General features: G+C 36.0%; 1 protein-coding gene across 1 annotated transcript in view; it reads left to right on the top strand.

Moving 5' to 3' along the window:
- Positions 1-22,416, top strand: part of LOC108362618 (selenium-binding protein 1-A) — a 156,893-nt gene that overhangs the window by 28,322 nt on the left and 106,155 nt on the right. Inside the window, exon 2 of the mRNA XM_017615675.1 lies at positions 6,504-6,976. Coding sequence (XP_017471164.1) covers positions 6,504-6,976 — 473 coding nt within the window. The remainder of the gene's footprint in view (positions 1-6,503; positions 6,977-22,416) is intronic.

Here is a 22,416-nt window from a genome sequence, read left to right as displayed (position 1 = left end):
GTGCTACCGTACCCAATATCTAAAATCCTCCAAATTTTCTTATTAATTTTTTGTCGATTTAAAAATATTTTGTCCTTAAGCATAGTTTTTGTTCCTGTTTCACGTGAAAAAGCTGCTAAATTGCATATAAAATTTCTTGCTGTGAAATAAGCGTGAAATTCCACAACATTTCCTCTGCAAAGTAGTATTCTATTCACGCTGTGAAAAAGCTTGCAACATTTTTGCAGCACAAAGCTAACAACACAATTTTCATGACATTTTTAAATACACATGTACATTTTAAATTGTGTGAAAGCTGACAGTTTATAGAATTCAGTATCGGCGAAAACAAAGGTGGGGTTAAGTGGTTAAACCTTACCCAAGCCGATCGTAAAACTTGCGACGCAATTTCAGCTTATGCCTGTGGGTTTGGCAAGAATGTAGTCGCTCAAGGTTTAGCTTAAAATGGTTCTAGGGATACGCCCTGTGTTCATGTTACTTTCCAGAAGGTGTTGCCCGCATTTTTCTGTACATATTTCCATTGGAAAAATACCTCATCCCAGTATTCTAGGTAAATGCTTCTAGAGGTATCTATGCGTCACCAGAATTTTAGTTTATATGGCTTACACCGCTAGCTCTTTTCAATAGCTACGAGATCTTTTTCATATACCCGATTCCTTTACCCCTGTTCTAAGTTCTACGGTGGCATGCTGCATTTTCCAATAAAGATTGAGATTGACTTCAAGTCCCAGAACTCTACCACAAATACTTGCAGCCAGTGGCGTAGCCAGGATTTGGCGAAGGGGGCGGATTAAAAAAAATTTCCATCGATAACTTAAAGTTGTGATACACAATGGCTAGAGGCGTCGCATTATAGGCAAAACACGATTTTTTTTTAAATCGTAGATCTTCGCTTAGAAAAGAGTTAATGGAATGAAAATTGTTTTTATCGTGTCATCTGTTCTCTCACAAGAGAAAAATATCCCAAATAGTACGCGAATAGAAAATTTGCAGAAACTTGCAAGTTAGACGAACAGCTGATATAATTTTTGTTTACATTCAAAAGTGTAAAATTTAAAACGTACGAAAAGTCATCGCAAAGTGTTATATTGACACAGTTTATTGATTAAACAAATAACTACTTGTTTCTTGCAAGTTTAATCAGTCGCATCTTGTAATTTTTAACTTCCAAACCATCAAATTCAATTTTGTGATTTGCGTAAATACCAAACAGCTGTTTTTGATCAGCTGTTTTCCTGTTGGCAAATTGCTGTTGGCAAAAATTTTTCCAGCAGAAACCAGCAGCTTCCCTTCAAAATGAAATGTCACTTTGCTCTCTCAATTTCCCCTACTTTGCAAGTTTTTTGCGTACGCGAACGCATAAACTTGTAAGTTTTGGTTAAACATGAACAATTAACAGCTACGTGAACGCAACTAATATAGCACAACTATAGAGAACAACAACAATAACTTAACCCTCAAAATACCGTTCAAAATGTCACTTTTTTAATTTTGGATTTTGGCTCCAATTCCACTAGAAACCCTACACTTAATACACCATTAGCACTGTTTCTGAAAGATTTCTCTTTATTTTATCTTAAAACTCGATTCTTAGGACATTGGATGCTGTACCCGAGTGGCCAGATTGGAAAAAGGAAAGCTACCTTTAAACTCTAATAACTCGTAAACTATAATCTTTCACAAAAAAAATTATATAACAAAAATGGTTATACTGGTCGATATCTTTACGAGAGTGCAGCATTTAACCCTTTAATGCAGTCTGTCATATATGAAACGCGTTTTAACCCTTTCAAGGCAGAGGCAAAATGGGTCTCAATATGTTTTCAACGCACTTTTTATTTATTTTTATTTTTTATTTATTTTTATTTTTATTTTTAATATTTTTATTTTTTTATTTTATTTTTTTTATTTATTTTTTTTTATTATTATTTTACTATGGAAAAATTTTCTACGATTAATATCTACGTCAACATGAGAAAAAGCACGTTCAAAAGCATATTGGGAACCTTTTTCCTCTGCCTTGAAAGGGTTAAAAAGCGTTTCATATATGTCAGACTCTGCATTAAAGGGTTAAATGCTGCATTCCATTATCTCTTTTCTAAGCGAAGATCTACGATTTTGAAAAAAATCGTGTTTTGCCTATAGTGCGTCGCCCAGTGTTGCCACTGTTGGTCTTTTCCGACCAAATTTGGTCGCTTCTTTTTCATTTGGTAGGTTGGTCGGCAAAGTAAAATTTTGGTCGGATAGTTGAACTAAGTTTATAAATTCTTAATTATAAAAATATATATTTCAAACAAATTTTGAATATAAATATTTGCCAATTGTACCTTTTAATTATTAGCCAATCCTGCCTTTAGAAATAAGAAACCTAATTGGTTTGGTCACGATGGAGCCAATGTTATGGCTGGATACTTGGGCGGGCTAAAAACATTATTGAGTGCAGAAACCGATTTATTTTATATAAAGTGCACATGCACTCACTTCATCTTTGCTCAAGCTACGCTTGTAAAAAATTGCCGAAAAGCATTGAGACACTGTGCCGCAACATATTTAGTTTCTTTTCCCACAGTCCAAAGAGGATAAATAAACTGCAGGAATTTCAGGACTACTGTTCGGTAAAACCCCACAAAATCTTGGGCATATCTCAAACACGATGGCTTTCACTAGGAAGCGTTGTGTTTTTTATGGTTAAATTACTGACAGGCTTAAATTCAAGGCCGCTTCTTCTGGGTGAAGTTAGCCTTAATGTTCCATCCAGGGTATCAAGACACTTTTGTTCCCTTTTTTTGAAAACTTGTAAAACTAATTTTGAATTACACGAGCTACTCCGTTACTTATGCCACGATTTTAACTCTCATTCCAGCACATTTGATATATCTGATACGCTTTGCAGCATTAAGAAAGCGATTCTATCCTCTCTAAATAAATGATTGACTAACATAAATACATAATAATCAGCTGATGAATTTGGTTCTGTAGCTGAATAGTTTTAGATAAGGCGAACTTATACAAGGTGGTGTTACTGGCGAATTTAGGTTTTCACCGCGGTCCTTCTGAATGTCGAAATGTTGTAAACTAGGCGAATTCATATTACAACAAACACATCATTTTGACATTCAGAAGAACCTATCTAATCTAAATTCGCCAGTAACACCACCTTGTATAAATTCGCCTTGGTTTTAGATCTCGACACTTAATAAACTCCTGCCTTTCGTGACTCGGCGCAAAAATTTAGCCGGATGGGCGGGAATGGAGCAATGGGATAGTTTGAAACTTTATTTTATTTCCCGCTTTTACGAAGTAAACTGTATGCGATCTGCAGAGCTGGCAGAAGGAATGTGTTGCAAATCCAAATGCTATTTTTTATTTGTATCTTAAATTTTCCCCATAATTAACAATCTTAACAAAGAGTTCCAAGCTGAAAGCTCTCTATGCCATACTTATATGCAACTATCAAAGTACATTATCTCTAAATTTTGAGTAACTTGATTAAAAAAGGTGCGATCAGTAACATATTAATGTTGATTTTAAAAATGAATATAATCATGTTGAAATATCTGACATTTTTGTTAGAAAAATGCTGAGATGTTTATGAAAAGTGACGTCAATTGTTCTGGAATCCTTGATCTTAAAACCAATATATTAAAGTTTTACATAGAGTTTTTGGACCAAATAAGTTTAAGTTTTGATTTCCAGCGTGAAGATATAAAACTTTTACAAATAATAACACCAGCTGAGGTAGTTTCTAACGAAGATTTACCAATTTTACCCCTTTTGTTAAAGTTTCCCCATCTCATAGATTGCGTTCCTGATATAATAACCACGCAGTGGAATTTACTGAGGCTAAGTGAGCTTGATGTGTGGTCAGCTGCTAAAGATTTGCATGTGCAATTAATTGATTTAAATTTACTTTAAAAAACAATTAACTTTGCGGTACATAACATGTACATATGTATATAATTCATAGAACCAACAAAATTTTCAATGATCTCATATCTGTGCCTAAGACTGTGTCTGCATTTATTTATTTCTTGTTTGTTTTAAAATGTACAAAGTACATATATGTATGTATGTAATTGTTTTGTATTCGGAACTTTTGATCTTAAATAGATGAATTGTATGCTTTCAGAATCCTTTTTTGTAATTGAAATTTATTTGGTAGGTTGTAAACGATTTTGGTCGGATTTGGGAAGAAAATTGGTAGGGGGGAAAAGATTGTTAGTGGCAACGATGGCGTCGCCTGTGGGCATTCTTTCATATATGTATGTATGTGCCATTTCTACCGTTATATATTTTTTGTCTACTCGGTTATTCCCTGAGGAATTCATGCTTTATTTAAATTTAAAAAATTAAATTACTACATCATTTTAATTAATTAGTGTGTAGTCCAATTTTGTTTTGTAGAAGTTTCGTTAGTATACACTTCAGTTTTTACACATTCAATATATCTGCATATTTATATATTTACGCGTATCTATTTACATTTATTTATGTACAAGTCTACAAAATCTTACTACTTATAAAGCGATTTTTAATCTTCGTTGCTTAACACACATTTTTTCAATTACTTCTTGTGTTGTAATCGGCACATCATTATGTACCGCTAACATCGTTAAACCATTCAGCCGCTCCTTAATTGTATAAAAAGAAGGGACAAATAAGATAGCATATTCAACAATTGAGTAGTCCACTTGCAAAGTGCGTTATGTAAATTTTATTTTAGATTTTTAGTTTTTGGTGGGTTTCATGTCCACTAACAGCAGAGTGAAAATTTTTTCTATATTCTGAAAAAATAGCATGAAATGTTAACTACTCTTGCAAAAGTCGCTATAATACTTATTTATACACTTTCAAATGTCTCTGCCTAGTGGAAGAGGTCGCAAAAAAGAAGCAAACCAATCTTCCTAGAGGAGAGAACGCGAAAAGCTAAAAAAAGCTAGCTATGTAAAAGTTACTGTTTCAAAACTTGCAATATTAAATTTTTAAATATAAAATTTGCAAATCTACCATACTGCAATTTTATTTTTTTAATGGTATTAGGCTCTTATTTATCCAAATTTTCAGGTAATAAAAAAGATACAGTTCGGATGTTACCTGTTGTCGTAGACGTTTTTTTTTTTAATTTATGATTTACTTTTGTAAAATCACATAACGCTGTTTGCGAGTGGACTACTCATATATTCATTAAAGGATAATTTGTCATCCGTCTGAAATAAAAAAATTTTAAATCAGAAGGATAAAATAGTATTGTGTTATTAATTCAAAAGTAAATAATTGTAGTTCAATGACATACATATTTCCCCACCGCTATGCCACTGCTTGCAGCGATATGCACTATGAAAAATTCGATTTCTATGGGAGGTTCCACACCCCCTTTAGATATTGGTTTTGCTTTAGCCTATAACCATTCTTGGAAAATTTGTGTCCGAAATTTAAAAAAAATCGGTACAGCCAGTATGGGCATTGTGACTCCTCAAGCGAAATGAACTAATGGTTGCAAGAAATGAAATCAAACATCATAGTTGACCAAAAAAGAATATTAGACTTCATTCTACCAAAGCTAAGAAATATATAATAAGATAGGATATATTAAAACAACCTTCAAACATTTACTAAACCGCCCCTGAACTACACAAATTTTTATTTTTCGTTTTTGGGTGTGTCAAAATTTCATGTGAAAACAATATGTGTTGCTGGAAAAATTTCACGACCCATGGGTCCCAAAGTAAATTCCATTTGCTGTTAAATGGGCAAAGACAATATGTATCAAATAACACATCGAAAAGTGTAATTTCAGTGTCTGAATTATATCAGAATTATCGTATCCGATATGGAAAACTACATTGTGAAATAATCAGATGACATGAGGACACTAAAAAAATTTTAAAATATGTTCACTAAAATTGTATTAATATTAAAATAATGATTTGGCAAGTTGTTGTCGATTTTAGCGTAAAATTTAAACGTTTTTAAGATAAGATATTCATTATTTTTAAAAGGTAAATATTAATACAACTATTTTATTCATAATCCAAAATTTAGGATATAAAATCTCCCACCCCAAAAAACTTTCAATTGGGTAACGCCGCTCCGAATTTGTCACAATTGAGCAATTGTCAAAAATCTGCTTTTTAATCAAAAAGTTGTTTATTGAAACTCCTAACGGAGTTATAAAGGAGGTCAAAACCCATAAATCTCTCGTAATGCTCCGAAATCAAAGGGAGTACTCTTTTATTGCTCACATTGGGAGATCTCCCTTGAAGTTCTGGTGTATATTTAATTTTTAAGCATATATACATACATTTACATATATGGATGGTCATCTGCAATAAACTGATAAGTGGCTCATACCTCTAATCCATGTTCAATCCTTACTCAAGTAAGTAATAAGGATTAGACGTGGGTTAGACAAATTAAACTTTAAAGAGCAAATTTTTCGTTGCCCAAATTATTACCTGAATAAATGTCAATACTTATTTCAGTAAACAAATTTATTTTAACAGGTAATCCATAGAACGTTTACCAACCGCAGAGGAAATGAATTACATCATTCGGGATGGAATGCTTGCTCCAGCTGTTACTATGTTGATTCTAATGCTAAAGAAATCCCTAAACGTGACAAATTAATATTGCCTTCGATAAATTCTGATTTCATTTATATTTTGGATGTCGTATCTGACCCACGAAAGCCTTCTTTATGGAAAACTATAGATGGAAGTGTTCTTAACAGTCATAATGTTACTGCTCCTCATACCACACATTGTTTGGCTGATGGAAAAGTCATGATTTCCACACTTGGTGATGCTGACGGTAACGCTAAAGGTGACTTTATTTTATTTGAAGCGGAGAATTTCAGCTGCCTAGGCACTTGGACCAAAGGAGACCAAACGGCATTATGTGGATACGACTTTTGGTATCAACCATATTTTGACGTCATGATATCAACAGAATGGGGAGCTCCCAAAAAGTTTAGACGGTATGTTGTCATTGCTTATTAAACAGTTAATTATTTAATTACTATGCAAGGCAAAGAGCAGAGTGTCCAGACTAGGCAAATTAGCGCCAAATTGGCGATTTTTTGTTGGATATTTGCGCGTAAAAATTTAGGAAATCGCCTTGGGCGATTTTTCCTTTTCAAATAAATTTTTTGGGCACTACCATTTCGCTCGCGAACCGCACTTAATGCCAAATGTGCGTAACCACGGTTAGATGCTAGCTTTCAACTGGTTTACGTAAGTTACACCTTTTCTTGTTGCGGTTTAGAAATAAAAAACACTGATGCTTTGTATTTTTATATTTAGGATTTCACCAAATATGAAGATTGAATAGCTCAATCTGTATACTTATTTTTAAAGGTATTTTTCTGTTACCAAACGATATCTCCTTTAATATTTGATCACACTTAATGAATTACATCTCATTTTGAAGCAGGGAAGCTCATATACATACATTTTTAGTAACGTTGTTCAAATCTAGTTATTTATTAAAAAAAGTGGGTTTTAAAAAGCTGAAAGCACTGGATCCGGTCAATAAAGCGCCATATCTGCCATAATACTCCATAATGTTAAATGTTTGAAACGCCATTTTGAAGAAAAGTTCACTGATTGATGCAAAAATAAAAAACTTTTTTATAAGGGTTGCTAACCGCTTGAAATTTTAGTGACTAAATACATAGATTTTGACAAAAAATTTGTCTTAAAAATATTAATCTTTACATGCATCTTTATATTTTTTTTCAAAGTTATTTTCCTGTTACCAATCGATATCTCCTTTAAAATTTTTAATTTGGAAGGAGAGAAGTTCACGTAATATGCACAACTTCTCCATTTCTCGGACCTCACTATTTGGGATGAGATATCGATGGTTCCCAAAGAAGCACTGAGCGTAGTAGTAGATCGACTTTTGGAAGACATAATGAATAATAGTTTCCTTTTTGGAGGCAAAGTCCTTCTGTTTGGTAGAGAATTCCATCAAGTGTTATCTGTCGTTAGACATGATAGTAGGACGGACATCGTTGAAAGTTTAGTTAAGGGATCACCTTTATGGCGACAGGTTAAAACTCATGAGTTATCCGTGATATGCGGGAATGTTTTTACTGAATGGCTACTCTAATCAGGTATTGGCGATTTAGAAGTTCACACGAATACTCCAATGAAGCTATTAAATGTTATTGTAATTACAACAGTATTATTATTTCCGTATTCAATGTCACGCAAATTGATAATAACAATACTCCCTAGTTTTATTCAGCAGAGATATTATGTCCAAAAATGATGATTGCACAAAAATTAATGAGCATATTATTTCCAATCCGTTATTTGGTGAAGAAACGATTTACCTCAGTTCAGGTTCTGTTCAACAATATGTGAGCAATGATCAATTATATCCTATAGAATTTTTGAACTCCCTGAATCAGTCGGATTTACCACCCCATAAACTAATTTTCCAGTCATGCCTTTCCAATTAGTATGAAAACATTTCCCGGTAAAGGTAGCCTTTGCTACGACAATTAATAAAGTACAAGGTGAGGCTTTAAAAGGCCCGGGGCGGATCTCTTCAAAGCTCACTGTAGATTTTATATTGACGCGCACAGAGCAAAATCTCTCTCTGTGCATCACTGATCTACTGGTAGAATCTGTTTTTTTTGCATGGGCTATAGGTGGCTTTTTCAAGAATCTTTCAACCGAAAAAAAAGATCACTGTATCACTTCTAACATTCACCTTAAAAACTGCATATTAAACTTCCACTGAAAGGTGGTATTTTTCTACCAGAATCTGTGTAAATATACGAATACGATGTTCAAGATTTGATTTTGAGCATGAGATGTTCAAAATATGCCTGCACATAAATATGTACGTGAAATGTTTAAAATTGCGAACATTTTGAAAATAAAAATACATTTACTACTAATAATAAAAATTAAGTGCTCATATTTACTTCATTTTAAACATTTTATGTGTAATGTTACTCTACGCGAAAGATTTGGTATGTAACAGTAACTAGCCGGTGTTTAATTTTATTACACGGGGTGTTTAGGAAGTAATGGTTTTTAGCTTCCTCTTAAATTCTTCAACCAAATAAAACGCAATTCTTAAGGCTCGTACAGCTATGCCAAGATAAAAGAAAACTTATTTTTCCCTTTTATTTAACCAGCAGACCTGCTTATAAGTAGCGCAGTGATCATACATACATAATTAGAATGTTCATACATATGTAGATATACAGCAATAAACAACTAGCTCAGCAAAATAATAATAATATATAACTAGGTCAGCAAACATGTTATCTCCCTACATATGTATGTATGTATAGTGTAAATAGCAATTCAATATAAGGAATCAATGTGACAAAAGGAATATGTTAAAACAAATATATATGATGAGAAATAATAGTAGAGCACAACTCCGTAACATGCCGGCGACCTTGATCTGTCCACTACCAGATCAACTCGCATCATTCAGGCGGTGGAATCAGAGCTACTTTGTGAATCGCCCGTCAAATGCATCCATGTTTAATTTTAATGTCTATCACCCGAACGTGACCTGCTTCATCTCGCACTGCTTTCACAACTCTTCCGATTGTCCAACATTTGGGAGGTAGCTTTTCGTCTGCTACCAATACCAGGTCCCCTTCAGCAACGTTGCGTATTTTTGTTGTCCATTTTGATTTACACTGCAGCTCATGCAAGTACTCAGTTGACCTCCTTTTCCAAAAGTGCTGTTGAATCGTAGTAAGTCTTCGCCAGCGGTTCAACAGCGAGACCTTTTCATCTTCAATGACAGGCTCCGATATTTCTACCAGCGGTTTGCCTACCAGAAAATGTGCGGGTGTTAAGACTGCTTCGTCGTCTGAATCCGTAGACATTGCAGTCAATGTTCTCGAATTTAATGTTGCCTCGATTTCTGCCACGACCGTGCTAAGCTCTTCATAAGTCAGAAACGCGCTTCCACTTATACGTGTGAGGTGGTATTTTGCTGATTTGACCGCCGCCTCCCACAAACCACCAAAATACGGGTAGCGCGGTGGAATATGACGAAACCCGATACTGTTATTGAGTAAAAAGTTCGAAATTGTACACTCTAAAAAATTTTTGTCTAAATTTTAACATATTGAGATAGGTAACCAGATTCCTCTCTTAATGAATGCAAATTTACACACCGTGTTAATTAAATTAAACACTGCTTGCTTACTTTTACTTATCATATGTGGGGCGTAGATCGGCCGCTGTGGTGTAGTGGTAAGCAGTGCGTGCTTCCACTCCGCAGCACCTGGGTTCAAGCCCAGGTCTAAGCAACATCGCAAAAAATTTAGAAAAAAGGTTTTTTCTTAACAGCGGCCGACCCTCGGCAGGCAATGGCAAATCTCCGAGTGTATTTCTACCATGAAAAACAGCTTCCCATAAAAATACNTGTCTAAATTTTAACATATTGAGATAGGTAACCAGATTCCTCTCTTAATGAATGCAAATTTACACACCGTGTTAATTAAATTAAACACTGCTTGCTTACTTTTACTTATCATATGTGGGGCGTAGATCGGCCGCTGTGGTGTAGTGGTAAGCAGTGCGTGCTTCCACTCCGCAGCACCTGGGTTCAAGCCCAGGTCTAAGCAACATCGCAAAAAATTTAGAAAAAAGGTTTTTTCTTAACAGCGGCCGACCCTCGGCAGGCAATGGCAAATCTCCGAGTGTATTTCTACCATGAAAAACAGCTTCCCATAAAAATACAATCGCCGTTCGGAGTCGGCGTAAAACTTTGTGTAACAACATCAAGGCGCACGCCACAATTTGGAGGAGGAGCTCGGCCAAACACTAACATATGTGTAAGCGCCAATCTATTATTATTATTATGTGTGGCGTAGAACAAATTTCAAATTTGTTTTTTTTTTGAGTTTTAAACATTAATTGTTCACATTTTCACAGTTTACACATAAAATGTTTAAAAATTCCTCTAATAAATTTTCGTTTAAATTTACGCATATAAAGAGAGGTAACCAGGGCTCGAATCGTAACATCCGTTCACGGATCGAAAACCATACGAAAGAAAATTACGTGATACCGTCAGTCGTTCATAATCCGAAAACTGTGTTTTTACTTGACGAGTAATACGATCTCGTATGTGACGATTCGAGCCCAGTTTCCTCTCCTAGTGTGTGCAAAATTAAACACTGTCTGTTTACTTTTACATATCAAATTTGTCACGTAGCGCACACAAGGGGTTTGGGGTTAACTTATTATGATTTAAGAAATTTTGATAGAAAAAAATTTCTTTCCCATTTCTTGTGCGCCATTTTGGAAGAATTTTTCTTTTTTCTTGAGAGCTCTTTAAAGTTTAACTGCGAGTGAAAACATTGTCCTAAAAATATGCAATGCATACTCACTTACTGTTGCTTTTTACGCTTTACAGCCTAAAAAATTTTACTACTGATATGTACTTAATAAGCATTCGAAGACTTAATTTGCTAACTTGGAATTCATTCCACCAAAATGAGCTACATACATGATAAAATTACAAGTTCAGTTAAATTTTCGTTATTCGAAGTATTAAAAAATGAGAAACCAGAAATCGACGAAAATGAATAAAACAGTGTTAAAATTTCGTTAAATTAATTTATTTATTTATATTAAAATTCTTTTGTAAAATTTTGTATTACTTTTGAAAGCTGAGTGCATCTTTAACCGTTAATTTTTTCATGATTTAATGATCGGATCTAAACCAAATTACGGGACGACCCTTAAGGTACCATCTCTCCGGTAAGAAAAGAATTATTGGAATCGATTCACGCGGTGCAAAGTTATGCGGTGGAATAAATAAAAGAAGTAAAAATATTCCGAAGAATTGATAACCTCCCCTTTTTTGAAGCCGGTTGAAAATGTCTGAGTTCTTTGTAAATTTTATGTAAATAAAATGCATTTTTGAAACTTTAAAAAGGTTATTTATTTATTTCATACTGTACATAAAACTTGCATAAATGTACTTTAAAGAGCGAATTTTCAGTATTTTCTGATGATATATATTTAGAGGTATAAATCCTTTCCCCCCAAAAATATATTCTTGCGTGCGCCCCTGGCACTTAGTATTTCTTATTTGTAAAAAATATATTTTTACTTTCAAAATGTTTGTAATTTTAAACATTTCATGTGTATATTTATGTGTAAATTTTAAACACCTCATGTTCAAAATCAGATCTTGAACATCTTGTGCGTATACTTGAACAGATGCTGGTTGAAAAATAAACACTTTTCAGTAGTAGTTTTACATGCACTTTTTAGAGTGTACCTTGAATTTGTTGATCATTGAAGGCTTCACTAAATTCCTTCAGTTCACGACGAGCCCCAACAAAGTTTGTGCCGTTATCGCAGAACAGTCGTGTGCATAACCCGCGACGCGCTTCTTCTTTTCAAAGCTGCGATGAATGCCTTTGCTGACAAATCTGACACTACTTTCATATGCACTGCTTTGGTCGCAAAGCATATGAAAACTGCAACATAGCTCTTGGTAGTGCGCATCCCAAGCAGCATTTGATGTTTAGCATCATACGGTAAGTTTGCGTTCCGTAATCGGCCACCGACGCGTATAATANTCGCAAAGCATATGAAAACTGCAACATAGCTCTTGGTAGTGCGCATCCCACTTTGCTTGAAAGTGGTAATCATAGGGCCACAAAAGTCCACGCCAGTTGTAGTGAATGGCTTGGAAATATTGACTCGCGCGCTCGGCAAATTACCCATGATTTGTTGTTGTAGTTGCGGTCGCACCTTGAAACAGTGGAAACATCTCGTCGTGACTGATCGCAAAACCCTTCTTACGTGCATTATCCATAACCTTTGCCGCAGAATCCCTGTCAATGCTTGTATTCCAACGTGCACGTTCTTTTCATGCACATAACGCACAAAAGAACGGACGAAGTTACTATCATCCGAGAGCAGCATTTGATGTTTAGCATCATACGGTAAGTTTGCGTTCCGTAATCGGCCACCGACGCGTATAATGTCCAAATCGTAACAGCTTTCAATGAAAACGCTCAAGCCCTTCAATTTGCTTGAAGAGGGCACTTCACCTCCATTTGTTAGCGCACGATATTCTCTGCTGAAATAATGCTGTTGCAGGCAATACACAATCCGAACTATTGCTTCGTCCAGCATTGTTGTTGTCAGAGTAGGCAGCGCCCCCTTCTTACCCTTGATGCGCCATCCTATGCGTAGCAACAGCGCAACTCCCCTTTGAACCTTTTCAAACTCACTTCGCCCCTCTAGCCACTTGATGAAGTAATTTTGCTGCTGGTGCATAACTAACGCTACCGTACCCTTTCGACGCTCTTCATGGCATTTATTCATACTACTGCCCTTCTTAGTAGCTGACCATTGATCATATGGCTTCGCTATGAACGATGGACCTGTGAACCAACATCATTCTAGTAATTCGTTAACATACGCACCTCTCGATATGATATCAGCCGGGTTTTGTTTGGACGGCACATGTCTCCACTGCGCGTTTACCGTCGCTTCCTGTATCAAGGCTTCTCTGTTGGCCACAAAGGTTGACCAAGTTGATGGATGTGCCCTCAGCCACTCCAGTACAATTTCAGAGTCGCTCCACAAAAAAAGAGCATCCATATTTATGCGAAGATTTTCTTCCAATTTAACCACCAATGGCAGATGAGCTGCCATCAACTCAAGTCTTGTAACGATTTTGTTTTGAGGGGTGGAACCCTTGATTTTGCGCTCCACAGTTGCACGGTATCCTTATTTTCAACGTCCACCGTACGTATATAAACGCATCAGCCATAAGCTCGCTCTGAAGCATCAGCGAATCCGTGCATCTCGATTCGTACGGTTTTTTACGTGCTTAAGATAAACCGTTGTATTTTAATATCTTTTATTTCGTTCAACTTACTTCGAAACTCTATCCAGTAACGGTGCAGATGCATGGCTAATGATTCATCCCAGGCTACCTTTTTTAACCATAATTCTTGCATCAATATTTTGATCTTGACGATTACTGGATTCACTAGGCCAAGACGGCAAACAAGGTTGACATTTCCGCCAATACTATTCTTTTGGTCACGTTTTTTAGTAGGCGAGGTCTCCGGCCACACACATCTAAACACGTCCAGATTAGGCTCCCAAATTATGCCCAACGTTTTAATGATTTCCGCATCATTTAGTCATAGTGTTGTTTCCTTTTTACTTTAAGATAGCTGCTGCAGAAAGTTGACGTTATTCGAATACCATTTGCGCAACATGAAATTCGCAGAGTTGGTAAGTTCCGAAACTTCTTGATAAATTTGAAACAGCTCTGCTTCCGTATAAGCTCCACTAATAAAGTCATCCATGTAAAAGTTAGACATCACCTTGCAGGCTCCCACAGGAAACTGCTCTACGTTGTCTTCGCCAAGTTTCTTCAGGCACCGTGCTGCTAGGTATGGCGCGGCTGTAGTTCCATACGTCACTTTTAAAAGTCGATATATTTCCAGTTTTTTCTCTGAAGAGGCTCTCCATAAAATCGCTTGATAATTGGTATCTTCCTTAGTTACCCACATTTGCCTATACATCTTCGTCACATCAGCTGTGAATGTGAATCTGTAACATCGGAAGCGTAGTACGATTGCTAGTAAATCATCCCGTACGATAGGTCCCTTCATCATTGCCTCGTTCAGCGACAATCCACTTTTCGTTTTACAGCTGCAGTCGAAAACCACCCTCAGCTTCGTGTTCGTAGAGTCTGGACGCAGCACATGTTGATGCGGGGGAAAATACCTTAGGCTCGCGATATCTTCTTTTTCTACCTTTGCCATGTGCCATGTAAGTACTCCTCGATGAACTCTGTGTACACCTTTTTCGTTTCTAGGTCTTTATCAAGTCGTATTTCTAGTGCCAGGAACCATCGCTCTGCAATTTGCATTGACTCTCCAAGCTGGTCGATGTTATTCTTGAAGGGAATTTTCACAACGTATTTTCCATTGATGTCCCTAGAAACCATTTTTTTGAATATACGTTCACACTGTACTTCTTCGGCGGTCAAAACGATGATCTTGTTGTTATTTGCTCGGCTGCCAGAATCTCTCTACCGCGCTGTTAAGAAGTTCATAGTTCTCTTCTGCTTGTATCGCACAGTTCATCAAACTGTGAACNCTAGAAACCATTTTTTTGAATATACGTTCACACTGTACTTCTTCGGCGGTTAAAAACGATGATCTTGTTGTTATTTGCTCGGCTGCCAGAATCTCTCTACCGCGCTGTTAAGAAGTTCATAGTTCTCTTCTGCTTGTTTTCGAGCGATACTCATTATATAATATCGAACAGCCTGATACCAACCAGCCAAGCGTAGTTTTTTGTAAAGTAGGTAAGCCATGACGAAGCTTGATTTGCCCTACACGCAATAAGTCAAAAAATATTTCTTCTCCCAATAAAATATCTACACTTGCGGGAATGTTAAACTGCTGGTCCGCGAGCTTAATGTTCTTTGGTAACATCCAGGTGGAAATATTGACAAACTGGGCAGGCTTTCTTCCAATTATTTTTGGTAACGTATAAAACTGCATGGACCTCTCATAGTCATTGAAACGTGATTTAAATACTGCTTGAAACTTTCTTGTTATACTTGTGCCAAGTCCGTTAACACCTTTCACCTCTAAGGCACACGATATTTTTGGCAATTTTAACATCTGCGCCAAAGAATCACACATAAGGTTGACCTGTGATGCCGAGTCCAATAAAGCACGTGCTGAGAAGTAACGTCCACAATGATCCCTGATCAGCATGATCGCGATTCCCAACAACACCTGCTGTACCTCTGATGTTAAATTTGTGCACAACGTCGCCTTTTTCGACGTTGCCCCTTGATGGTTACTGCCCTCCGCATCGGTCCCTTTTGGAGCAGTCGTTACATCGCCATTCCTATGTAGTAATACATGATGTTGTAATTGGCATATAGCGCACTTGGTAGCGCTACATCCGTTGGAACAATGCCCTTTCCTCAAGTATAGTAAACATAGCTTAGATGCACGCGCAGCCACATAGCGTTCCTTAACGCTCATATTAAGAAACTTTGAAAAATTCACCAATTCGTGCTCACCTTTTGAGCACACGGTGCACTTCAATTGCTCTATAGCCAATGATGTAGATGCATTTTGCTTATTGAAGAACCCTTTTGTTCCTCTATGGCCATCCTTTGGTAGAATCTGCTTGGCTGTTACCCCTAAGAACTTCGCTTCTCGTGCTTCCAGAGTTTGACACCGTCTGGATGTAACATGAATATACCTTCGTATAGTATACGGTTTCCCCCCATTTCGCTTGTGACTTCATGTCCAACCTCTCCATTACCAGGTATATGATGAAGGCGTTCGTGATATCTGTATCATTGCCCAACGATAGCATGGCACTTAATCTCGTATTCACAGCATTGACAATTCCTCGCAAATGTTCTGCACTGCCCGTGGTTGCCTTTTCCATTGCAAAAATTGCAGCGATATGTTCCTGGAACATAAGCGCCTTTTTGTCATAGTTTTTCTTTAACCGCTCCAACGCCTTAGGGTAATTTGCTTCAGTTTCGTCGAATTCTGCGAATAATGATAATGGTGTTTCACCCAAGCTAGTTTTTAATATCAGGAATCGTTCGCAGTTATCCAGCGTTTCATCTTGATGGATCATCTTGTTGAATAACGCGATGAATTTTGGAAATTCAGCATATTTTCCTTCGAATTTTGGAATCTTTATGTCACGTCGAAAGCGAGTTGCTGGTACCGCATAGGTCATTGTATTTGACATGCTGAAGTCAGCTCCCGACTCGCGCTTACTTTGCACCCGCGCTAATAAGCCTGCTTTTGCACTCACGTACAGCTCTTCGACCTCACCAATATAATTTACATTAGCTGCAGAATCTCTTTCTAGACCACTTTTATCTATACTGGTCTGCACGCTAAGGATCTGCTTAAAATAGAATTCCCAAATCCCGAGTCTACATTCCAGTTCATTTAATGGAAGAGTAGCACCTCTTGTTGCGATCAAATTGCTGCTTCTCGTAATATTACCTTTTGTCGATGATCTCAGCGATTTTAGCTCTATTAGTCGTTCTCCAGACTTTGTTCCCTCGTTTGGTGCTTCCTCTCGCTCCCCATCCAAAGGCATGTTGTCAGTCACCTTGACTGCTGATTGTGGAATCAACTCAGCAAAAACTACTATGACAGCTCAGCAAAAAATACCATATTTAAACCCGAAATTATTATTAAATTATCACGCAGATAAATAAAGCGTAGACTTGTCTACAAGGCTGTGTGAACGTTATTTATTCAGATCACGCATTTGAGCAGCAACCCAAAATCGTTGTACAAATAACTAAACCGTACCCATTAAATACTCATACACGCGGATCTCCTCGAACAACGCCGTGCGATCTTTTGGCGTTTTCATTGCGATATTTTCTACGGCGTCTTAGAATAGCAAAAAAGTGCACATCCTCGTTTAGCATTGAGGTGGAGGCCTCCACCGCATCTTCATCCTCAGTAATTTCAATGGTGACGGTAGGGAGCAACATTTCATTTCTGCTCACTCTGCAATTGTAAATATATTGTTATTTTAAGAACGCAGCTTATTAATGAGTCTTACTCACACATTTTCTTAAACCGGAAAATCATGCGCACAAGAAAATCGCTGCTCCCAGCTCCAAAAATTTTGCCAGCTTCATTTCACTGTACTACTGACTGCCTGCAATAAAATTATATTCAAAATTTTGTTTCGAAATGAGTTAAGAATATATTTACCTTCGCCTCGATTCAGTAAATTGCACTTAAATTGTTTTATTATAGTTATTTAACTAAATTGTGTGCAATATTTACATTTCTGTGTAGAAATTGTATGCATTTTGACAGCTCGCCAACAACAACTGTGATATTGTCTATTCTATCATTCTTGCACAGTGATCATACATACATAATTAGAAAGTACATACATATGTAAAAATACAGCAATAAACAACTAGATCAGCAAAATACATACCGAGTTAGAATGTACATTAGGGCTGCCGGATATCTCTGTTGCCAAACCGGGACACTGTGGTAAATCTAACACAAGAACTATGACTACTAGGTATGGCCAAGGTGTATTAAAAAAGGTGGGGTTGACAACTCAGTGAGGCTCTCTTTTAAGGTATTATAACTACGGTGACCATAAATATGATTTCAAAATGAAGGACAATTTTTCAAAAATATGCCTACATATATTTACGTAGTATAAAAATATCAAAAGAGTATTTATGATTCTAATTTCTTAATACATTTTAAACTTGTCACGTTTTCTTCATCAATATTAATCTTTTTTTAGATTAATATTTATAAAAGTATAGTAAAATATATTATAATCACAATAGCTTACACGAAAAGTGAAAATCTTTAAAAGATTATTTTATAGGCAAATTTTGAGTCGTTCAAAACGAAAACAATACCCTTTTTTTTTATTTTTTGGTACTTTTCGCAGTTATTTGTCAAAAATCTACCATGAATCGACGTAAACAACGAGTTACAAAGTGCCCTTTACAACAATATATAATTTATGCAGATTGCGCTCCATAGCATCTTCATTTCTAATCCGATTTTCATTATCTTTGGCTCCAAACTTACTGTAGTGATATATCTTCTTTATCGAATATTTTTAATGAAAAAAATTAATCAAATGAATCTGCGTATTTGATTGAAAATCTCACTTTTTTCGACTTTGACGACAAAATGCAAATGGTCGCCTGTGGCACTAATAATTTTCATTGAAGAGGCACATCAATACCCTTCGAGCTGATTGAAAATCACACTTTTTTCGACTTTGACGATAAGTTATATATTTTGGTAAGAGGCACATCAATACCCTTCGAGCTGTAAATTCATAACGTTGATTGGGATATTTTTTCATGAGATATTGAAGAAAAGCTACGAAAAGTACCAGAATACACTTTTAAAAAAAAATCCATCCATTGTCCTATAATTTTAAAATAACGAATAAAATGCGGGACAAATGCAGGACACTTGGAAAAAAACAGTACATTTTCATGCTTGAAAAACTACGCAGGACCGACCTTTGAAAAACAGTACGGTCCTGCAAAAAACAGAACGGATGGTCACCGTAATTATAACGTCAAAAAACAAATGAAACAAATCGACGAAAAATTACACTGAAAATGGCGCAACGCCGAAACCGGTTTGTCTGCAAACCAATCTTGACAAGGGATGACGGTAATAGGTTTCAAAATACATCATAAACAAATGACGCACTCTTCTGTGCAAGCGGAAAGGATTTTATACTTTCTTTCTCTCTTTGGCATTTTTATGTTCTATAAAGTTTGTCGCGAAAATTACATTGGAAGTAAAGCATGCACGAAAAACAAACGAGCAAAACAAATAAAAAACAGCTGATGCTAATAGTTAAGAAAGGGCAGTTTGCAAAATTTGATTTTGAACATTCGATGTTTAAAATATATACATATATGTACATATGAAATGTTTAAAATTGCAAAAATTTTGAAAGTAAAAATATATTTTCTACTAATAATAAACATTAAGTGCTGACATTTACTCAATTTTCTACATTTTATGTGTAATTTTGCTGTACGCGATAAATTTGGTATGTAAAAGTAAACAGACAGTGTTTGATTTTGCACACATTAGGAGGGGAAACTGTTTAACTCTCTTCATAAGCGTAAATTTAAACAAAAAATTTTCAAAGCAAATTTTAAACATTTGATCTGTTAACTGTGAAATTGTGAACGCTAAACATATGATAAGCACAAGTAAACAAGCAGTGTTTAATTTAGTTAACACATTGTGTAAATTTGCACTCATTAAGAGAGGAAACTGGTTACCTATCTTAATATGCGCAAATTTAAACACAAATTTTTTAGAGTGTATATCGATCATCAAATATTGCTTGCGCAAAGTCCAACTATGTGGACATGTAACTATTTCACAAAGAACACCGGTAGTGATTTTTTAACTTATTAAAACCGGGTCATTTTAAGGTTGGACCGGGATACCGGGACAAATAGTCTAAAACGGGGATATGTCCGGGGAAACCGGGACGTCTGGCAGCCCTAATGTACATACTTATTTGGGGTATTTGAGCCAAAAAAGCGGTCAAAATTATTTAGGGGCCTATATTATCTCAAAATACAATAAAAAACAATATCTAATCAATATTTTGGATTTATTAATGAAAATACATAAAACAAAAACATAAAAAAAATGTTTAAGTAAAAATTTTAGAAAATTTGATTTTATTCGGAGTCAGTGCCATCCGATTCGCTGTTGCCATCCGATTCGTTGTTAATATCCGAATCCTCTTCATCATCATCAATATCTTCAACAGTATTGTCGTCCGACCTATTTAAGTTCGTTAAGTTCGTTGCAGCAATCAAAATAGTTTTTACCTCGGCGGAAAATGGCAAGATTTTTTCTTATTCTTTGGCTGGCTCGACCTGAAAGAGGATCAGATGTTAAAAGTAGTCTATTTAAAATGTCTCTGTTGCACTCAGTCCTCGAAAATTTTCTTGCAAATTCTACCCGATATATGCGAATATGCTTATTTCGCGCCTCAGCGGCTCCCTCGGACAATTGTCCAATTGCTTCTGCCATCACTTGCGCTCCGTGTATCAGAATTTTGTAGACCGTAGGCAACATTGGATGCCAGCCAGTTTGGCAGTGTCTTGGGTTTAATCATAAAATTTTTGGTGATTAACCTCATCGCCACTTGACATTACCTCAAGAATCACTTTAAACTTATTGAATAATTCCAAGTTGATGCCGGTAATGCGAGAAGAGCATTCTGCATTTTGGAAAAATCTCCTGGACGTATTCCCACCATTGCTATTTCCAAAGCCAGCTTTAGAAACATCAACAAGTATACCCATTTCTTCTCTGAAGGCTTTCTGTAATTTCTCTTTTGTTTCTTTAACAATCCTTTTCTCTTCCACTGTACGAGCTTGCCACTTCTGGAGGGGTTGTTTATATGCTAAATGCAGCAGTGTCTAAAAAAAACGTATTCTGCACAGTATATACAGTAAGAAACCTTTGTGAGTACTCCTCGGGGGTAAAATCTGATCAGGGTTGATAATGAGATGGAGCGTGAATTTTGTTGATTCAGAGTTGTATACAAAATTACTGTGGTATGAAAGGGAGCAGAAACCGTACTATGGCAAAGTGGCACAAGTCATGACTGTGTAATAGTGACCGAAACTAATTGCAAAAGTGTAAAAACATTGCAAATTATTGTCTATTTTTATAGATACTAGTACAGATTATCATATTTAAGGGGAAAACTTGTTATATTACACCGTACGCGATAATGAACTGTTAAATGCTGAAAACGCTAGTAACTTGTAGATCACTCAAACTTTGGTATACTTATTGGACTGTCTGGGCGGATGCGCTGGCAGGCTTTTGGATCTGTGTAACTATACAAACCTTGGTTTTTTTTTAATAAAGGCTTAAATATATTCGGAAACTTAGAATTTTGCTTGATAAATTCACAAAATTTTCCTTTTTCATACAAATATAATCTTAAAATGGACTTTTTTTAAATTTTTAACTTACATTTAAGAAAACTCCATTCAGTGCTATAATAACGATTTGAGTTTTCCAGTTTATAAAACACAAGCGTTAATTATGTACTTAAATATTGATATTATTCTTCATTAAGCATGAATATCAGCATACAGTAAAGATGAATATTATACTTAACCTACATTTTGTTCATAAATAACACATAATTATGTATATTTTAGCTTCGAAAAGAACTTTCTAATCATGAGGTGAAATCCCCACAGTAAGTGTTGGGCATCGCACCGTATGGGCAGGTGGGGTTGGCTCGGCGCAAATTTCCAATGATTATTACATTTAAATTAAGACTAATACCAGATATTGTGAAAGGTTGGACTATACCCACGCATTTACATATGTATGTACATACAAACGAGCACCAATTAATTTTATTTAAAGAATCGGCGTGTCGTCTATTTCCGCTGTAGCAAACGTAGTACATAGGGCGACATCTAGATGTCATCTACCTCGCCCTATTCACTACAGATGTCGCCCTATGCACTATGCTTTTTTATAGGAACTTTTCAAAGCAAAGCTTTATGGTGTCGGACACACAACAATGAAAGTTTCTGGATCCACAACATTGAAAGTTTCTGGACACACAACATTGCAAGTTGATAAAAGCGTTGTAATTAAATAACAATTTATTAAAACTAGTAGTAACCCCCGAAATACAGTGCTTACTTAGCTCAAAATTTATTTAAAGAACTTCGTGAAATACAACAATTAATCTTGTATTGCTAGACACCTGATAACCCAGGATAATTTTTAAGTTCTTAAAAGACATCACTCTACTCTAAGCTTCGTGCAGTGGGCCATGAGAAAACCGTCATCTTTAA

This window comes from Rhagoletis zephyria, unplaced genomic scaffold (genome assembly GCF_001687245.7).
Source record: "Rhagoletis zephyria isolate East Lansing unplaced genomic scaffold, Rhagoletis_zephyria_1.1 Rzeph_scaffold_01055, whole genome shotgun sequence".
Classification (NCBI taxonomy): domain Eukaryota; kingdom Metazoa; phylum Arthropoda; class Insecta; order Diptera; family Tephritidae; genus Rhagoletis; species Rhagoletis zephyria.
This window is presented reverse-complemented; position numbering and strand designations above follow the sequence as displayed.